At 46.8% G+C, this 19,552-nt stretch overlaps 1 protein-coding gene across 7 annotated transcripts in view; it reads left to right on the top strand.

Annotated features, from left to right (window-relative positions):
* LOC142575768 (death-associated protein kinase 1-like) overlaps positions 1–19,552 on the top strand; it is a 202,527-nt gene that overhangs the window by 145,094 nt on the left and 37,881 nt on the right. For all 7 annotated transcript variants that reach the window (XM_075685391.1, XM_075685389.1, XM_075685390.1 and 4 more), the window contains one exon: positions 16,713–16,826. In XM_075685391.1, coding sequence (XP_075541506.1) covers positions 16,713–16,826 — 114 coding nt within the window. The remainder of the gene's footprint in view (positions 1–16,712; positions 16,827–19,552) is intronic.

Here is a 19,552-nt window from a genome sequence, read left to right as displayed (position 1 = left end):
CCCAACTCTCTTGCAAGCTCCAACAATTTCGGTTTGCGCAACGACTTCAAATCCATGGCTGCTCTGAATGCTGCTTTCTCTACTGCTTACTATTGTCTTGCCGCAAACTAACCCGGCAACAACGACAACCACAATTACCAGCTCTGTTACTGACTCTAACAAAAGCCTGGCAAAGCTCAGAAGAAGAAAGTCCCGCACTCACCAAACCTCGCAGCCAAGAGTCCAGCGCAGTCGTTCCGCTGCAGGCAACCAGTCATCACACAGGGCTCGTTGCACTGCTCCCGGATCGTCGTTGAGCTGCTCAGCATACAGTCAACTGCATCTCTTCGCTGCTGGCCTCCGTTGTCGCGATCCCACCGCTGGCAGACAGTTGTTTGAAGTCGGAGGCGATCTCACCGCTGGCAACCAGATGTTTGGGTCGGACTACTGGTACGATCTGTTGGGAACTCGGCGCTGACGCCCGTGGTTGTACCTGGGTCGCAAGCCCCAAGGGTAGCGTTGGCCTGGCGGCCTGGGGTACAACTGGAAGCATCCGAAGGTCCCGGCAAAGCATGAGTCGACTGGTAACAACGAAACAACTTGTTTATTTTAACATCGCAAAGAGTTGGCGGTCAGGTTTGACCGAAGTAGAGAGACGGGAGAGCACTTTACTCAGCAGAAGAAATCGGAGCCCTCCTTTTGGCGTCCGGGGGCAGCTGTTTTTATACTCTCGCAGTTGAGGGCAAGAAGGAACCCCTCAAAAGACGAGCACGTGAATGTACAATGGGCTAATGGTGACGCACACTGTCGTAGCGAGGCCGTAGCACCATGACGAGCACGATCTCGTAGCACCCTGTCGAGCACGATCTCGTAGCACCCTGTTGTAGCGCTGCCGGTCGGGCACAATGACTGTAATGAGAGGATGGTCCCTGCTTTGGCATCGCCTGTTTCGGGCACAATGACTGGAACGAGATCCCTGCTTTGGCATCGCCTGTTTCGGGCACAATGACTGGAATGAGATCCCTGCTTTGGCATCGCCTGTTTCGGGCACAATGACTGGAATGCGAGGATGATCCCTAGGCGGTCGCATCGCCGCAGTCGCGCCTGGAAACACCTGGCGATGAGTGTTGCGGCGACGACGATCGGGCCAAAATGTCTGCCGCCCCGCCGCAGTCGCGCCGGCAAAACCACGTGTCGCAGGCGAAACGCAACAGGAGGTTAACCTGGTCGCGCCTGGTTTGCTACCCTGCAATTCGGAAGAGGAAAGCAGACGCGTCGCAAAGGTTTGTACACCCTCACAAGGATATCTGTAAAACGTCTGTAGACAGTTTTTCTGTGATGTCTATGAATTGTCTATATTAGACAGCTTCTAGACTTATAGCCCTATACTATTTGTCGACTAATATCTGCAGACGTTCTGCGGACAATCCGCTTGGAGGTCTGTGGACCACAGTAGACAAAAGTAAACATACTTGCTAGCGACTTTTGTACATAGACATTGCATAGACTTTATAAATTATCAAGACGGAAAGTTGATATCAAGGTTAGGAGGCACGTTAAAGATCCCCTGGGGATCGGAATTAATCCGGAGACCCGCTACGGCGTGTCTCATAATCAAATCGTGGTTTTGGAACGAAAAACCCCAGAATTCATTCATTCATTCATTCATTCATTCATTCATTCATTCATTCATTCATTCATTCATTTCAAAGTAAAGCGGTATACATGAACAGTATACACAACCTTTAGACTGTGTAAAGTGATTAAATCCACACCTATAGAGTGTTCTTTTTTTCAGCTGCACTAAATTTTTAAACAGGCAAATAGCACTGTTCTAACCCTTGAGCTAAAATTTACTCGATGAGGTGGCCAATAATTATACAAGAAATTAAAAGGCCTAATTGACTAATCAACTTAATTAATCTAAATATTATTTAATTAGTTACTGTACGGTACATACTTCAATTTACGAATTGGAGCCGGTGAGTTCGCAAGCACACCCACTTGGAACAAATTCTCATGACTACACCAGTTTCGAGATATTAATTTTCAAGGTGTCTAACGAAATGTGTTGGGATTCCTGTTACTTTCGTGCTTCAATGCATAAAACAGTGTTTTCTTTAAAACGTAAGTGGAACAACAGGGCATTTTTACGGCGACTTTGGTGACCCGCATCTCCAAACTGGTGTCATTTTGGATGTTAATTCCAAATGGATATGCCCAAAAAACTCACCGGCTACACTTAATAAATTGAAATATGTGGCGCAAAGTAATTGATTAAAAAGTTAATTAGTGTAACTATGTTATTTATTCAGTTAAGCATTTTGATTTTTCGTAGAATTAGTTACCGCCTCATCGAGTAATTTCGCTCAAGGGTTAGAATTGGAATATCTGCCACAGACTTTTTTTTTTTTTAATTGGTGCGGCTAAACAAAAAAAGCACCTGGCATAAGGGTTGAAAGCTTCTACGCGCCTTAGCAAGCGAGGAACTGTAACGTACCAATGCAGTGTATTCACTGCAGGGTGAAGTTTGGAAAATAAGTAAATGCTGACAAGAAATAGGTGGCGTCAGGACAGCGCGGAACCATATCCGAAAGGAGCAGGGCGCGTGCGCGTGTCCTGCATAGTTAAGTTGAACTAGTCCAGCGTTCGTTCGTTGAATGGCGTCTCCGTATCTGCCGCCAGACACAGTGGGGACCGTTTCTGTCGAACTCGGATGTTCCGTATCACTGCCTCTACCGAACAGCGGAAGTATCCACTTGCAAGTCTCGCGGGAGCATTGCTCGCATATATGTTGAACATCATCCATTGGCGCATTCGATGCATCCAGCATTGTGACGCGGCCTTATTCTGAACTTTCTTCGTCTTGCTCACAGAGGTCGTAGACCGTTCACGGTATGGTGCGCTTCTTACTCCCGTCGTCAAAACAAAGATGCCGCGCGGCGACCGCGGATTGCAGCCTCCGCGTCCTCGACCTCGACCCCGGTAACACCTTGTGGCGTATTGCGCGGGCACTGCACTTCCCCGTAGGCCACGAAAGTAGAGCACGCGTTCAACTCGAGTGCTCTCTTCTGCATGCAGTGGCGCTCAGTGAAAACTTTTGCGAACGTTTCGCGTATACGCTCCGCCTGCAGGGTTTCCAGATTTGGCTACTGTGCGCCGATACGGCGCTACTTTCAGAACACTGGTACATATGGTCATGTATATACTAAAATTCTGGCTACTCTACCTCTTCCGCTACTGTTTCGCTCATTTAGAATCCGTACTCTACAGGTACATTAGTAAATCCGCAAATTAGCGAGCAGTAACGCGTCTTTGATAAACAGCCATGGTTTTCTCTGTAGCAACAGTACGCCTGGCGCTGCTCTGGTTATTTCCTTCGTTTCCGAATCGTCGGTGGAAGGCACATTGTATTATCAATTACTAGCAAGCAATTGCAAAGCTTGAGAGTTGATAATTCAGTCGCTGTTCGGCTACTTTCGAGGCCCGTGTTTGGCTTTCTTTTGGGTACTTTTGGAGAGTTCGCGGCTAGTTCTTGAGTGTGGCACGAGGCAACGCTGCAGGCGACCCAGTAGGGGCGTTCTCATTTCAGTGAGCTAGAATGCAGGGTAGTTCTGAACGAAGGTAGGCGTTATTAATTCGGCTTGCGAGTGGTGTGTTGCGGATGCGAATTCAAACCTGTCTACACTAAATGTTCAACTTGAACGAATTGCAAGGAACTTCAAGAAACCGTTTCTTCAAGTGAAAGTTCGTTGAAGTGAAACTCAAACGCTCTGCTCTCTGCGCGGAAAATTTTGCGTTTGTTCGTTGAACTGAATTATTCGTTCATGTGACGTCTGATGGAGTAGCATTTCACTGCGATGAAATATCGATCACTACTCATAAAAAATGCACCCCCCTCCCGTTCATTCCTTTCGTCCCTCTTCTCATTTTAGAGCGCAGCTCTTTGGCGTCCGTTCCTGGGTTTCGCGTCGTTGTCGGCGTTGTCGTCGGCCTCGTAACCAGCTCCGCCCCCCTTTCATCCCACCAGCGCTAGCAGCGACCGACTGATACCGCTGGATGCCGCTGACGCCGCTAGAGAGTCAAGATAACGTGACTGCATAGAACACCGTCGCCGCCATGCAGAAAGAGGAGGAAAGGGTCCCCCCCCCCCTGTTCTTGTGTGGCGGATAGGGTGCTCTTCAGTTGCCGACGCGCCGGTTATTTCACGTAGGCCCCGGCACGTCGACGAATACGTGACCACCTTCCCACGGCTAGACCTGGTTCTTAGCGCTGCGGAAGCGAGGGTATCATATTGTTTGTGTCGGCATCGGCGGCGTTGTCCCTGAAACCAACTCCGCAGCTGGGGTTGACTCACTATCGGCGTCAGCGGCATCAGTCAGTCGCTGCTATCTCTTCCCTCCTCCCTTTATCATGTTGTCCGCTTGCTGCGCGCGCTTCTGCCCCCATCGTTTGCCGCTGGGTGTACACGCCGCCCCCCTCCCCCCTCTTCCTGCGAGTCTCCGGTTGTCAAAGCGCCGGCTCGAACTTAATTCCTTTCTTCGCTCCTCCTCCAATGCAACCCCTGTGCGGTGGCAATCAGAGAGCCAGATCGGTGGCGGCGGATCTGTATATGTGCACCACCCGAGCCGAAATTGCCGCTGCCGTTCGCCCTGTGCGGTGGCAATCAGAGAGCCAGATCGGTGGCGGCGGATCTGTATATGTGCACCGCCCGAGCCGAAGTTGCCGCTGCCGTTCGCCACTGCGAAATTATCTGCCAGTTCTTTCTGAGCCATGAGCGAGACGACCGATGGAAGTTCTCCGTCTGCTGCTGCTGCTGCTGCTAAACGAGCTGCCAGAGCAGAGGCCCAGCGCCGTCGCCGTCAGAATCCAGAGGTGCGTGCCGCCGAAGCAGAAGCTTACCGTCGCCGCCGTCGAGATGATCCAGGAGTACGGGAAATATAAAAAAAAAAATTCTGTGATAGCGCATACATGTGTTGCTCGATTTCTTTGCCTCAATCTATCGAAAAGGTGAAACAGCTTATTTGCTGCGCTCAAATTTCGCATTAGGAAGTAACGTAATCGTCGGTAATTTTTTTTTTGTTCTTTCTGAAACGTTTACCATGTTTCAGTCATGCACTCGGCTGATTTCTCAGCCTACGATTTCGGTCAATAAGGCAGGACTAGACAGTCGAAGGAATGTACGGCGACTGCGATGGCACGCTTTTAAACATTTCGTTGCAGTAACAAAGATGACATCGATGGCGTTCAGCATGATATTGCGTGCAAAACATATACAGGACGCATATTTAGGAAGCAGTCCTTCGACCCCTCTGGCTTTTTTCAACAATTTATTTGCAACACTTCAGGCCCTCGTCGGGCCCATGCAGGAGTGGATGCGTGATCAAAACTGTACAATGTGGAATGATGCACATTCCATATATATGTGCACATTTCTTTACGAACGTTATGGCTCGTTCGTAGAACACGTATCAGCCAATAGGGATTTTGAACATGCTGTTAGCGAAAGCGGCCAGCCAGTGACAAACAGTTCTCGCGAGCGAAAATTTTAAGCTTCGTAAATTTAGTTCGAATTTTAATGTACTTAACAGCCCGACATTGGAGGACGACGTTGTCATATTACTGCTTGCTTCTGCGCTACATTGATCTTCGGAATGATGCAGCACTTGGATTGGTGTAATTAAACACTGATCATGGAAGAGAATGACACACTTTTGCCCTGGATTTGCTGTAAGTAAATCTTGTGTTTGACAAACCTTATACTGTCATTGTTTTCGACTGAAGAGTGCGGCTAGTTGGCAAAGTTGCATAGTGACGGATGAACAGCGCACGCAAAATACGTCTGTGGGTTTGCGCTGCAACTTCACTCGACGATTACGTGTATTGATTACGTGCAGCTTGGGCTGTAGGGCAGACATTTCAAATTGGAGTAAGAAAAGGAAATAAGAAAAATAGAAAAGGAAAGAAGAGATGGCTACGCCATCGCTCTTGCGGCTCTTGTCCCCTCCAGTATTACGGGTTCGGAACAGGGAAACTCGGCTAACTATCGTTACTATAATCACGACCGCGTCCAGTAGTGCCTTTATTAGCGCCCGGCTTTGTCGGAGGCGCCCCTCCCGAGAGGCGCGCGCGCGGAGGGCGGCTTCCGCGACGGGAGGCGTCGGCCCCGTGACCTCGCGACGCCAGCGGCGACCTGGAATGGCGAAAGACGGCGGCGGCAGCGGCGCGTTATGAAAGCGCGTTCCGCACTGCGACTCCGCCGCGCCGCGTGCGCTGACCTCGGCCGGCCCGCTGTGCTGAAGGGAAGAAGGCTTCCCTCTCTCTCTCTCTCTCTCTCTCTCTCTCTCGCACTTATCAGTGTTCACGCGCGCGGTCGCACTTGGGTCGCTCTTTGCATTCTTACGCCGCCAGATACTCCTTCGTACGTTCCAATCGGGGGTTCCGTGCTCTCTTGACGGAGCTGGAGGGGAAGATAAATACCAGAAGCGAGAGGCGGGTGCATCCTCAAATATAAACTCTTTGGTGTGTTGACAGACAAGCCTGTCAGTCGACATCTGCAGTGAGAGTTGCAGTGAACAAACATGCCGATCCTCCGTCACCCTCTCTCTCTCTCTCTCTCTCTCTCTCTCTCTCTCTCTCTCTCTCTGTGTTTGTTTGTGTGTGTGTGTGTGTGTGTGTGTGTGTGTGTGTGTGTGTGTGTGTGTGTGTGTGTGTGTGTGTGTGTGTGTGTGTGTGTGTGTGCGTGCGTGCGTGCGCGCGTGCGTGCGCGTGGGCTTTAAGTTTTGCGCCGCTCGACCACTCCACTAGCCGCATCTGACTTGACCGAGGCTACGCGATTTCTGAACGTAAGGTCGCGGGGTTCGATTCCCTCCCTACCGTGCACTGTATAGCCGCAATTCCGATAGGGACGGCATGCAAGAAAGTTCGTGTGACGAGAGTTCAGTGCATGTCTAAGAACTGCATCTGCAGGCGGTCAAAATTATTGGAGGGAAAGGGATTGAAATGGTAAGGGCGACCATCCGTTCATCTCTGCAGTACGTTACCCGCCGCGGTGGGTCAGTGACTATGACTTTCTGCAGCTGAGCACGTGGGTTCGAGCACGTGAGCTCACACAGGGTCGTGGGTTCGATGCATGAAGGCTCGTGCGTTTAGATTTTGGTGTCCATCGAACAACCTCGGATGGTCAAAATTATTCCGGAACCCCGTCACTGCGGCGTCCCTAATAACCCACTTCGCAGTCATACAGGACGTTAAGCCCAACGACCTTAATTTAATTTTTCAGCCAGTTCTCAAGGCGTTCGCGTGTTGTTCATCCGGCCGCCCAACGCAGAAACGACGGCGCTGGCCGACAGAATAAGTGCATCCCAAATGTATTACACGTTTCCATAAGCATTCGCTCATTCTCCAGACGTCACTAATACGACAGGATTTGTGAGCGAACCGCAATGTGTAGCCCAGTTTCGCGAACGCGCGCTTCAACAGTTACGAGCTTGTATCTTGTATGCAGTCCCGTTGTGACTAAAAGTTTGGAGAATGGGGGAAGGGAAACTGTCGTACGTGGGACGATAAATTAGCGGTTTCAATATCACAATGTGTCCCTCTCTTTAATTTTCTTTTTTCCCCTAAATTTCATATTCGCCGCGAAGGTTGCGGAAGCTTAATGGCAGACGTACGCAAGAGCTCAACCTCGCCACAGCAAGGAATTCCTAACAGAACGAAACAGCTAGCCTAATCATTCTTTCATTATACATTCGCTATAGTTTCCAGGGTTTTCCTCTCTCTCTCTCTCTCTCTCTCTCTCTCTCTCTCTCTCCGGCTTATAAATAGTGTTTCGGCATCTTAGTCAGCCGTGCACGTAATGAACCCCAGCTTGTCAAGATTAATTTAGAGTCCCCCAGTAAGGCGGACCTCCTAATCAAATCGTAGTTTTGGCACGTACCCCGCGACTTATTTATTTATTATATGATTTCTCTTTTTTACGTTTGGTCATCGTGCTATGCTTGAGTGCGCGCAGGTTTGCCTCGCGATGGATTGTCATTTCAACTTGTAGTGTCGATACCTTGAAGCCTTATCGCAAGCACAGGCATTACTTAGGCAGCGCTTTTCTGTGGAACACTAAATTTACTTGGTTTCCTTTTCTTTAGCCTTGCTTTTATTTTTCACGTATGCTTATAATACCCACCATGGTTGCTCAGTGGCTATGGTGTTGGGATGCTGAGCACGTGGTCGCGGGATCGAATCCCTGCCACGGCTGCCGCATTTCGATGGGGGGCGAAATGCGAAAACACCCGTGTACTTAGATTTAGGTGCACGTTAAAGAACCCCAGGTGGTCGAAATTTCCGGAGTCCTCTACTACGGCGTGCCCCAATATCAGAAAGTGGTTTTGGCATGGAAAACCCCATAATTTTAACGTATGCTTATAATGTTTTCTTTTATTACTAACGACGGTGTTGCCGAATAGCCGGCCAGAATTAACGTTTCCTATCTTACTGTATATCACAGAAGCGGCAACAAAGTGGGGGCCGCACAAAGAACAGAAAAGAGGTATCCGTGCATCACGACGTTAAATGGTTGCATGAATGCAAGGATTGACGTGGGTTGAAATGAATACTTCACAGAGGGAATATAAAATGTAATGCAGCCGCGATAGTCCGGAGCCTTTGCTTGGAGATTGTCGTTGCCTATACAACGTCTTGCCCAGCCACACTACGGACATAGCAACCACGTGTCCACCACCACGTGTACGCAAAGTCTGACACGACTCGTCAAGACGCTTCGAAGCTACGAATGCGGGTTCCTTGTGACCGCCGCGCAGCTAATCGGGATGCGTACTGTGCTTCGCCGTGGCGCCACTGATAATTTCCCGCTGGGAGGCCCCGTCGCCTTAATTGCGAATGCCTGCGGTTAATTATCCCGCTCTAAATAGTCGCTCTATTGTTGAGATCAGGTGTACGTCCGGCCGCGAATGACGAACGACGCACTGAGTAATTTGAGAGATATAACTCGACGAGAGAGAAAGACAACGCGACGCTTGTTCCTCCCGCGCATGTGAACGAAGGGTCCGACCACTGCATGGTCGGTTCATTGTCGAACGATGGCGATTACCGTGCTCGCCGAGATAGTAGTTGCACGCATGTAAGGGATGGTGCGACTCGCACAGCGTTCGCCTGAACCTCAATGGAAGTCGTGGAAGAGGGGAGACAAGCACGGTACGAGTTGAAGACCAGCATAGCTTGGAAGTAACGGTTGTATAAAACGACGGCAAGGTTTTAAATGGATGTAATTCTTTAGCTAGTTTCCTGCTTGTCTTTATATACGCCACCCACATATCTCTTGTATGACATGACCTCTCTCTCTCTCTTTCCTTCCCTTGCGCTTAATAATTTTTTTTCTGCACACCTTTTTCTCCACATGATGGTTGGAAATAGAATTTAACAAACGTTCCAACCGCCTTTTTCTCCTCATGATGGTTGGAAACAGAATTTAACAAACGTGCCAACTGGCGTTAAGATTTCGGTACACTCTAAAGAACGTATATAAACGTTCAAAATCAGCCCGAAGTCATGAACTTGGGGCCCTGTCTAACATGGGGAAGTTGTTGAGTTTTACCAATGAACGCTTCTGTTTTTCCTTACATTTAGACATTAAAGGGGACTATCACTCGAGAGAGACGTAACGTATAACTCTAGTGTTAAACTCTATTATTTTTTTCGCTTGGCAAAAAATTTAATATAAAGGGAAGGAGAATAATAGCCTCTGCTGGAGGTGGGGGCCGCATACGCTCAGGCCAGGCGCTTCGTGTCAGTCTCCGAGAACTTGATGGAGCCTTTCGTGCGGAGAAAAGGGATATTCCAGTGCCCTGTCAACAGAGGAGCGATTTCCACGGTAATCGCGAGACTACAACTCACGCGTAACTTGCACGTGCGGTGACGTACGTACAGTTCAGCCATTTGTCACACTTGTTTACCACGTGACTCTCGATTTTTTTTCTTTTCTTTTTTTGGTCAATGGCGAGCCGTGTCTGTCGCTGCGCGTTGCGCACCTACCTCGCGCGTCATTAGCGCCAAGAAGACAATTAACGGAATATCAGACAATGCTGCAAAACAACATTACACGCTTCTGAGTGCATCATGCGTCAGCACACTGATGTGCACAAAGAAAGCATTGAGACATTCACACTCAAGGCATTTCAAGAGTTTGCTAACCGAAATAGCGGCGCGGGGCTTTGTGCAATATTTGAAGTAAGCGCGAAACGCGCCCTCTCGTTTCTCTGAAGTGCGCATGCGCGCGACGATCGAGTTTCTCCCGGGAACGCGACACGTGACCGCCGCCGGTAGTGACGTCACGTGCTCCCGAAATTGATCGAACATCCCGGCCTGGAGGGAATAAAGGGAGGAAGGAAGGAAACAAAGGAGGGGGTAAAAAGGAAATAAAAGACCGGCACAGACTAGGGGTAAGGTTCCGGGTTTTCCCGGACTGGGCATTCGCGGAGAGGGCAGCGTTCGCCCGAACGTCGTGACGCGGTCTCCGCCGCCCTGCAGTGCAGCCTCCTGGGGAAGCCAGCCGTCCATTCACGGTACCGTTAACCGCATTACTCCGTACTACGAGCAGACAGAAGGAAGGGCGTGTGCTTGCGGCGCGCACACGCGGAACATGCATCTTTCCCGCAGCTTGCGCCTTCCTTAACTTTTTTTTTTTTTTCATCGCCGAAGCTTGCGTGCACGCACGATACCGGCAGATAGACGGAGCATGTGCGCGGCCCCGGTTTGAGTTGCAGATGCCTACAGAGGTTTTCTTTTCTTTTTTTTTTTTACGAGGTGTGTAGTACGTATATTACCGGTCGCGTGCGGCTGGGCTCCTTGAAAAGTGTGCGAGGCCGTAAATGCGCCGCCTTTATGTGCGTGCGCGAAATAGCTGTAAGCGGGCTGCAGGGGGGCAGGCTGTGTATGGGCGTCCAACTCTGTTCGCTGGTTCTCCAGTCTACGCCTCCCCCCCCCCCCCCCCCACCTTCTTTTATCTGGCCTGCATGCTCTACAACCTGCCGGACGCGTCGCTCGTTTACGCTGCGAAGTAGATGCGCTTGTATCACTCGCTGGGCTTCCTTGAAAGCTGGCCGGTCTTACCTAGCATATTTTTTAACTTGGTGCTCTGCACTGACCGTGTTATTTTTGGCTGGGTTAACTTGTCTGGAGATGCTTGAGCTGTTGCCCTAAGAGGCTGCAGCTCGTAAATTCTGTCGCTAAAAATGGAAATTAATGTTTTCGTTTCACGTGCTTCAGTTCGTTGCAGACTGAATTATGAGTGTAATGTCTTTATCATTCTACGGATCGACGATTGTCGGCTTCTGAGGCGAATGCCGAAAGGATATATAATCTGCCGCATCCCGGATTATTAGGTCTCCTTGCACGACGCCGCATTGATTTTTTCGCCTTCTGTGACCCAGTCCCTCGGGCTCTGCGGTAATACGTTAGATTTTCTCGCTTTCTGTTCCTTGGCGGACTGTTTCTTAAAGTTCTTTGTTAAACAGAGATTATTTTTGTCTTTAGTTTTTCTGAGCTTCAGTCTTTGTTCGTGTGCGAGCAGTTTGAACACGAGCAGTATCCGTCACTGTGCCAATTGTTGCTGTCTCTGCAGTTATTCGAATGTACTGCCGTTTTGTTAATGTTCGTACGACTTTGGGCCGGGTTGCCAGAATTCACTGACAACATTCAATACGAAAACTCTTCGGAGGCTGCTGGAAACGTTCAAACGGATGTGCTGAGCTGATCGACAGGTATTTATCTAGCACGTTGCAGACGCTATATTATAACATGATAGACCACTATTAAGGAACACTACAATGTGACAATAACAGTGCAAAAGAAGAAAATAAATTCCTGTTGGCCGCGCTGATAACTGTCTAACTTATTAGCTGACATCTGAACGGCGGCCAGCAGGTGGGAATGTGATCAAATGGGTGTAAAAGAAATGGAAGGAGGATGCGCAGTGTATAAAAAAAATGCTATTTACAACTTTGCAGAGCAAGTGAGCGAGTAAGTGAAGCGCAAGTTAACTCTTTCTTGGCGTGTTGCGTCACTGCGCACAGTGCTTGTAAAAAAAAAAGGAAAAGAAAATGCGTAGCGAGTACAAAACAGGAACACGATCGAAGACAAAGAACATGCGTTCGGTTTTTTGCGGAAGGTAGAACATAGCTTGGAAGAGAAATCTAGTGCCACAAGCTGATGCGCGAAATGTGTACGCTTAGTCACTTGGATGTGCCTGCGTGACACATTGAAGTAAAAATGTGTTTCGCTGCTGTTGAAATATGGGCCACAAGTAGGCGTCACGAGAAAATGAGCACAATATATTATTCTTGCGGTTGCTAGCGTGTATTGCTCTCGATCATTTTATGGACGCCTTTTTCGACTAGAAGCTTACCGTATACGCGGGGTATAAAAACAGGTTGTTGTTTTAAAATAAAATGCGCACCCCTTCGTTCGCCAAGCGTGTGCTTCAATGCAATCACCTAGCGAAGGTGAGTGTTCGGTGATGGTGCCAATACTCAGCTAATAATACTGTACAATGGGAAATTTTATTTCACAACCCTATCGAAACAAAACCCGCAGGCCCCATATGCGATAATCCCATAAGAAACACGTGGTACTCGTATAAATACCCGCATGTTCCCATATATGAGGGAAGTCCCGTATGATTAAATGAACATATGAGGATCCCATACAAAAACTAGTATGTTCTCGTATATCATATGTGGGCGTCACACACAAAGACCCGTATGTTCCAATATGTCATATGCGTACCTGCCATCTCTCCCGAATTTTCCATACTTTACGAATTTGGGATCGTTCTGCGGATTAAGGAGTGTTGCGTCATGTTTCACGAAGAATAAAATTTTTTCACGGAAATGCTTCAAAGTGGTCGAAAGAAGGAGCAGCGCAAGATTACAGAAACAAACAACCAAGAAAATGTGCGCGAAAAAGAAATTGTAATGGTACCGTATCGCCCTGATGTAACAACGCAAGACGAGGAGCATTTGCTTGGAGCAAGTTTATTCAGACTTCGAAAGCAGGTGAAACCGGCAGCAGAAATATCGTTGAAAATGTCACTGTGATCTAAAAACAATGCGTTGCTTGTCATTCTCTAAAGTAGATGCAGCCCCCCCCCACCCCCTTAGTCGTCGTATGAGCAGAATTTTTACAAATCTTAATGTTTACAGGTTGGCAGGTATGCACATGGGCAAGTGTGCCATACGATTGTATGAGCACACGGGGATGACATATCGGACGTGGCCTGTCTAAAGAGAGCTTTACATAATGTGATGCGTGACACCATGTCTGAGCACACTGTTTAGAAAAAGTTTCTTGGCATGCATTGATGACTGAAATCCAATAACACTACATTGCACTGTACACCAGGTACACGTCCTGGAATATGCAAGTCCGATGTGCTCTAATTCCACAACATTCAGAAAACAGTAGTCAAATTTGACTTACATTGACCTACACAAATATGAAGACGTGTACAATGAATGTGCGACAGATGGAATTACTTCTGTGCCTTGCATGCTTTAGCGGCAAACACAGAAATGAGTCACGATTGTTGCAAGACACTGTAAAACAACAAGCTTTATTTCTACAAAAGAGGACACGAACACTGAGTCACAATGACGGCACAATTCCACCAGGACGATGACATATATAAAGTACGAATCATTGTATAAATGGCACGGTTTGAAAGAAATGTCCGAGTCCACAATCACTAACATATAACCACATAGACCCACGGAAACGCACACTTTCATATAAACTTATTGTCACATTACACAAAATGATGTTCAGTATATACAGTGTGCACAATGGTTATTTACAATGACGATGCGACTTTACATAGTTTTGTAGCGATGTTATGAGGTGTGTATATATACAAAGATGATCATGCATACGAGAGCACACAGAAATCGCGGGCGCCTACACACATGTATATTCCGTGAATACTTTTGATGGCATGGCCACAAGAACCAGGCTGGTCGAAAATTAAGCCATACACGTCCATCAGCCACTGACAGGAATCGGCATGACCCCTGTTGAAGGAACCCCCTCTTCCCCAAGAAAGAAGCAACTCCTCTGACAGAAACGACAGTAGCTCAGAGTAGAGCCTCTCCAGAAGTGGAAACAGAGCGCGGCGACTATGTCCCGCGGCAACTGCCTTGTACCGGTTGCGCCACAGACAAAAGTCCCCCGCAGCAACTAAAAGTCGCGCAAAGCGGCCGCGTGAGCAACGACCAAATGTAATAAAGCGCTTAACTCCAAAGCCACGGAAACCAGCTTGCACGGCCCTCCGAAATACGCTAGCAACGACACTTTGCAGCAGCACATGGACTCTTGAAAGGGGCGATGGGGACACAGCGAAGATAAGACTATGCCCCACCGCTCAGGTCTGTCACGCGTTGGGAGCACTTGGCACCCTGGACGCCACATGAAGTCGCGTAGGTAGCCGGGAAGAAATGACGCCGGTATTGAACCCCACTACACGTTATTGGAGATTGGTGTGTTTCGAAAAAGTTTGTTTCAAGAAGAGACGATACGAACACTGACTCACAATCACTTCAAGACACATCGAAGCTCTAATTTTGCGCCTGTGCCCATTCAGCTCTTGGACGCGCTGCACAGCAGCCTTACGCAACCGCCCTAGTTGTATCGGGTGTGCGCGTGAAACTTGTCCAAATTTCTCTTCGATTCTCGCACGAGTCCTAAAGGGGTAAAAAAGATGTTCAATAATTTTAGTGCAAGCGTATTTCCTTTAACCTAACATCAACGTTTCCGCGAAGCTCTGGATTCTGTCATCGATATTGTAACCCTAAAAGGGACACAAAAGGCAAATACTAAGTCGACGTGGACTATTTAAATTTCATTCCAGAAAACCCTCCACACCTGTTTCGTGCCAAGAAAATACTTAGTTTACGAGAAAATTGCATCTGAAGGATCCGAATATCTTTTTCGGAATTCAAATCTCCCGCCATCCAACTGAGGGAGTGGTGACGTTGCATACGCTATCACCATATGCCATCACCACCACTCATTGCGGCCTCGGTGAGTAAAACGACGTCCGACAGACGGTAGTACCGAGCCAAGGCAGATTAGAGGCAGGGCGATGGATTCGCCGCTGCAGCTGCTTGTTGGTCAAATGGCGTAGACCGTTCGGGCATCCCGCGACATCACATGGAAGATGAATTCTCTGCTACTTGCAGTTTGTGCGAGTTTCGCGAGCAAGTAAAACCAGCGCAGCACTACGCGATAACAAAACTGCTGAAACGCGAAAGCGTGGGCACCGCAGAGTCGAGCGAAAACGAAACCTTTCGACTGCCCGCGTCATTGTCAAGGGTGATTTCAATGACTTCTGTTCCCTAAAACTCAAATAGAACTGGACAAGTAGCATTTTATTTCGTCTTATAATGCAATACAAGGATGGCTAATGCAACGAGTGCTTGAGTACTAGCGACAGAATTTAACTGAGGAGTGCTTTCGTCATCGGGCAAGTACTTAATTCCCCAATTCCCCAGAAGAGTCTCTAATCATGTCCTGCATTTACCTCAATTTCTGGATTATTAAGGCTCTGTTCGTGATAATATTGACGCCGTAGAGATTCTCGAGGACCAATCTACCAATTTAGCTTGACTTAATATTTGCATTTAGTGTCCCTTTAAGTGGTGCAATAGTTATGCAGCTCCAATGCGCTTGTTGCGAAGCTTTAGTGGAACGGTAAATTAAATGGCATACAAGTAAATGGGATGCATACAATTATGTTTATTTTCATGCTATGCAGTGTGTAATCGCATGTAATTCCATATGCAACGTGTAATTACAATCGCATATATACAATCGCATGCAAAAGAAAGCCGGCACGGTTGAGCGAATCCAAGGCAATATATAGAACTTAGAAGGCGTACGCGTTCATCTCAATATAAACAAGGCGCCATTACTGTTGTGACTATACTTGGACATACATCGTAAGCAAAAAAAAAAAAAAAAGGTCACCGTAGCAGAATTAGGTGTCACCATTTTAGGACCATTCCGGTTGCAGAGAAAGTTGTCTTCGCGTAGCTTCGATCGAACAACGCGTTAGGTTATCACAGACGGGGCAACCATAACAGCAAGTCAAAGCAATGGACAATAAAGAAGTTAAAGAAAAAAAAAAACAAATCGCTGCGAAATCGAAGCGGAAGAACAAGCGTACCGCGGTTAACGGTGGCGCCGACGTCCCGGTTCATTGGGCCTTTATATAACTCTTTTTGTTAATGCTACCCGCACTGTAGACACGTCCGGTTTGTCTCGCTCTCAAAAAAAAAAAAAAAAGAAGTAAAGGAAGGAAGAAGAGAACATTAGCTATTATTCTTGGCGTTAACGATAGAGCTGCAAAGGGCTTCCGTCCTCTTGCAACTATAGTCCTTGCCGGCGCCGTAATATATCTGCCAAGGTTTCGACTGTTCCTGTCGGAAACACAGCGGGCATGTAGCCCTCTTCCAATTCGCGGCCTTGTCTTCTGTGTGTCAGCGCAACTCGGATATAGGCCGAACGCGTATAGATTGTTTCGATCGAGGTTACGAGAAAGCTGCGGCGTGTCTGCAGCGTGTGTTCGCGATATTGAGCAGCGCCCTTCGTGTATATGTACGCGTGTCTTTTGACTTTGCGTTCACGCATTCTATATTTTTCTCTCCCTGTCTCCTTTCTGTCCGCAGCAAGACGAGAATTTCGTGGTTGCCGCCCTCTTCTGCGCCGTCGAAGAAGGAAACTACGCAGGCCTGGAGGAGCTCTTCTCGATGTCCCACATCAACCCCAATCAAAGCAATAAGGTGTGTTTACTTGGGAAGAACCTGCACGGAAAGCGGTCTGTATAGCCGCTGTTTTCATAAAGAAGGCTGAGCGGTCAGTGTGAACATATCCCGGTTTCCATGCGGCGGTTGCGCCAAGTTAGAGCACCCGTGTGGTGTCAAACGCGTCCGCGCGTATGACGCACGTATAGGCTGTATATACATAAACGTTAAGCTAAAATTACTCCTTCCGTGCTGTCTGCATTTTACGCCCTAGAAAGTGGCCTTCTTTTTTTTTTTTTTGGCGGCAAACAAAATTATGCATATTCCACGTACCGTGTGGAAATCGGTGTATATGCGAAGATTTTCGTAAACAGGCATAAGGTGGTGATCGCATCACGACGTGAGCTAGACGCACAGCAGGCTACATACATCGACGAACGCGTCTTGCAACCGTCAGCCCAGGCGGCGTGAAAACGCGACGCGGCGCAACAGGCGACCACGTAGCATAAACATTCGTACACCACAAAGCTTTCACGTGCGTCTGGTGAAAACTGCGCGTGCACGTGCTCTCGCGCGCACGCGGTGCGAGACGTGGCGCACGCGCAACTTGTCCCAATGAGCTATTGGCGTTGACACTAGAGGTACACATGCAGTTATGACCTAATTAAAAGGAAAAAAAAAGTTGTGTTCTAATGGTTAGAGCATCGGACGGTTTTGCTAGGCGACCGAGGTTCGATATCTCCATCGCGCGGACACGTAATTCTTTTATATTTATCTGTATGGCCTATTCCGTAAGACAGCTGCAGCAGCTAGCCACGGCCAACAAAGTCCGGAAAGGTGCGAAAGGTCTTACACTTCTCGTTTTTAAATTTGACGCTTCCGCGATGCCACTCAGATTTCTCATTTCTGAACTTCGCGCCACGGTTTTGCTGCAATTAAAGTTCAGATATGAGAAATCTGAGTGACGTCATCGGCGCCACGCTTTCGGCGCCACCTTCATAAATAGGAAATGTGACTCTCTTTCTTTATCTTTTTTTTTTTGTCTATGCGTGCTAATGAAAAGCACCTTTCTGCACCAGGCGAGAACCGCGATTCTCGAAAGTGACGTTTCGAATATCGCGCTACTTCCGCAACTGGCATGAGTTAGCTTTCTCTTTATTATTATTTTCCCAGACTTGAGACCCAAGGTTGTATCCGAATTGAATTTTCTTATTGTTTAATCTAGTGCAATGATTCATTTATTTGTTAAGCGATAAACAAGCCTATTCAAGCTGGATCTTTTGACCCTGCGGGTAGCACATGCAGGATTTTCTAAATCTCGTTGGCACCCAGGTTTCATTTTTATTGTTTTGTAGTGTACTGTGCTTCTGTTCTTCTGTGAAAGACACTTATTTAGCTTTTCAACAGTGTTATCTACCACCCTAGCTTTTGTCCTTTAATTAATGTTCCACCAGATACTGATGACAGCTGATAATTAGCTGTAATGATATTCAGCTTTAGGTTACACTCCTTCATTTCTTCATTGCACCATATTATATTTTAGCAGAGAAAGATAATCCAATTCATATTTAAGGCAAAATATTGTAAAGTGTAAAAGCCTTATGCTGTGAATTATGCTTGGGAATTATGCAAGTGTTTTATTGTGCCACAACAGATTCAGTTTATAATTAGTGCAAAACAATGCATAAAGTATACAAGTACAGTTTTGTTCATCCCGTACATTAATACCATCCTTGCCTGCTTTCAGGACAAAAATTAGATCAAGCTAGAGGTTTCTTCCTATAAAGGCTATTAGAGTGCCTTTCAATATTGGCTGTGAAATGTATGTCGTTTTTCAAGTCGTTACGACAATTAAGCACATACTCTTTGTTGTAATTTTCACATTGCTGGTTGAAAACCGTTTTCACAACATTTGCAGTTAGGTAAGAGTCGCTTAGTTACCTGTGGTTGGTAGGTGTGAGAATGGCGAATGCCTCAGTATGACAGCACTGTCTGAAACGAATTTATCTACACAATTTATTGTTATAATAGCAATCCTGCAATATGAAAAAGAAGTTAGAAATTATGGCTACGTAAATAGTGTTGGTTTGGAAATAGTTTATATATATATATATATATATATATATATATATATATATATATATCCTCATGCAAAACTCCTCTCCTGGTACATTTGAGGAATAAATAAATAACTGTAATATATATATATATATATATATATATATATATATATATATACTACAGTGGGAAAGTTGAAACTGGCAGCTAAGACAGTGACAAAAAAAAGTGGTGAGTTTTCATGTAAACAGCCTCTGGAATTCTTTTCATCACTAATCCAGTCCTTAAGAAAAGGTAGAAGCAAAGCAAAGAAAAAAGAATAAGAACACATCACTGAATTTTCATACAAAGTAGCCATTAAAAAGAACAGGGGTTGTTTTGGGTAAAACAAACAAAGAGAATGTGCAATGTTTGTGAAAGAAAAAGAACATTCCCAAACCCTGTCCATAGAATTTGTTATACACTGAAACTTTATTACAGTGAAGTTGCATATGACTCAGAATTGACTTTTCATATGATATTCGCCATAACCATATTTATTTCTATATTTCCATATTTATTTATTTACAATTTATTCAGTTATAAAAATATTTGTTACATGCTGATACCAGCTGGAAATCTTCTAGGTGCACTTTATTCTGTTGATGTTATATTGAAGTTCAACTGTTATAGTTTTGTTGCTTAACTCCCATCTTTTAGCTATCTTC

The sequence above is a fragment of the Dermacentor variabilis genome, chromosome 3, assembly GCF_050947875.1.
Source record: "Dermacentor variabilis isolate Ectoservices chromosome 3, ASM5094787v1, whole genome shotgun sequence".
Classification (NCBI taxonomy): Eukaryota; Metazoa; Arthropoda; class Arachnida; order Ixodida; family Ixodidae; genus Dermacentor; species Dermacentor variabilis.
This window is presented reverse-complemented; position numbering and strand designations above follow the sequence as displayed.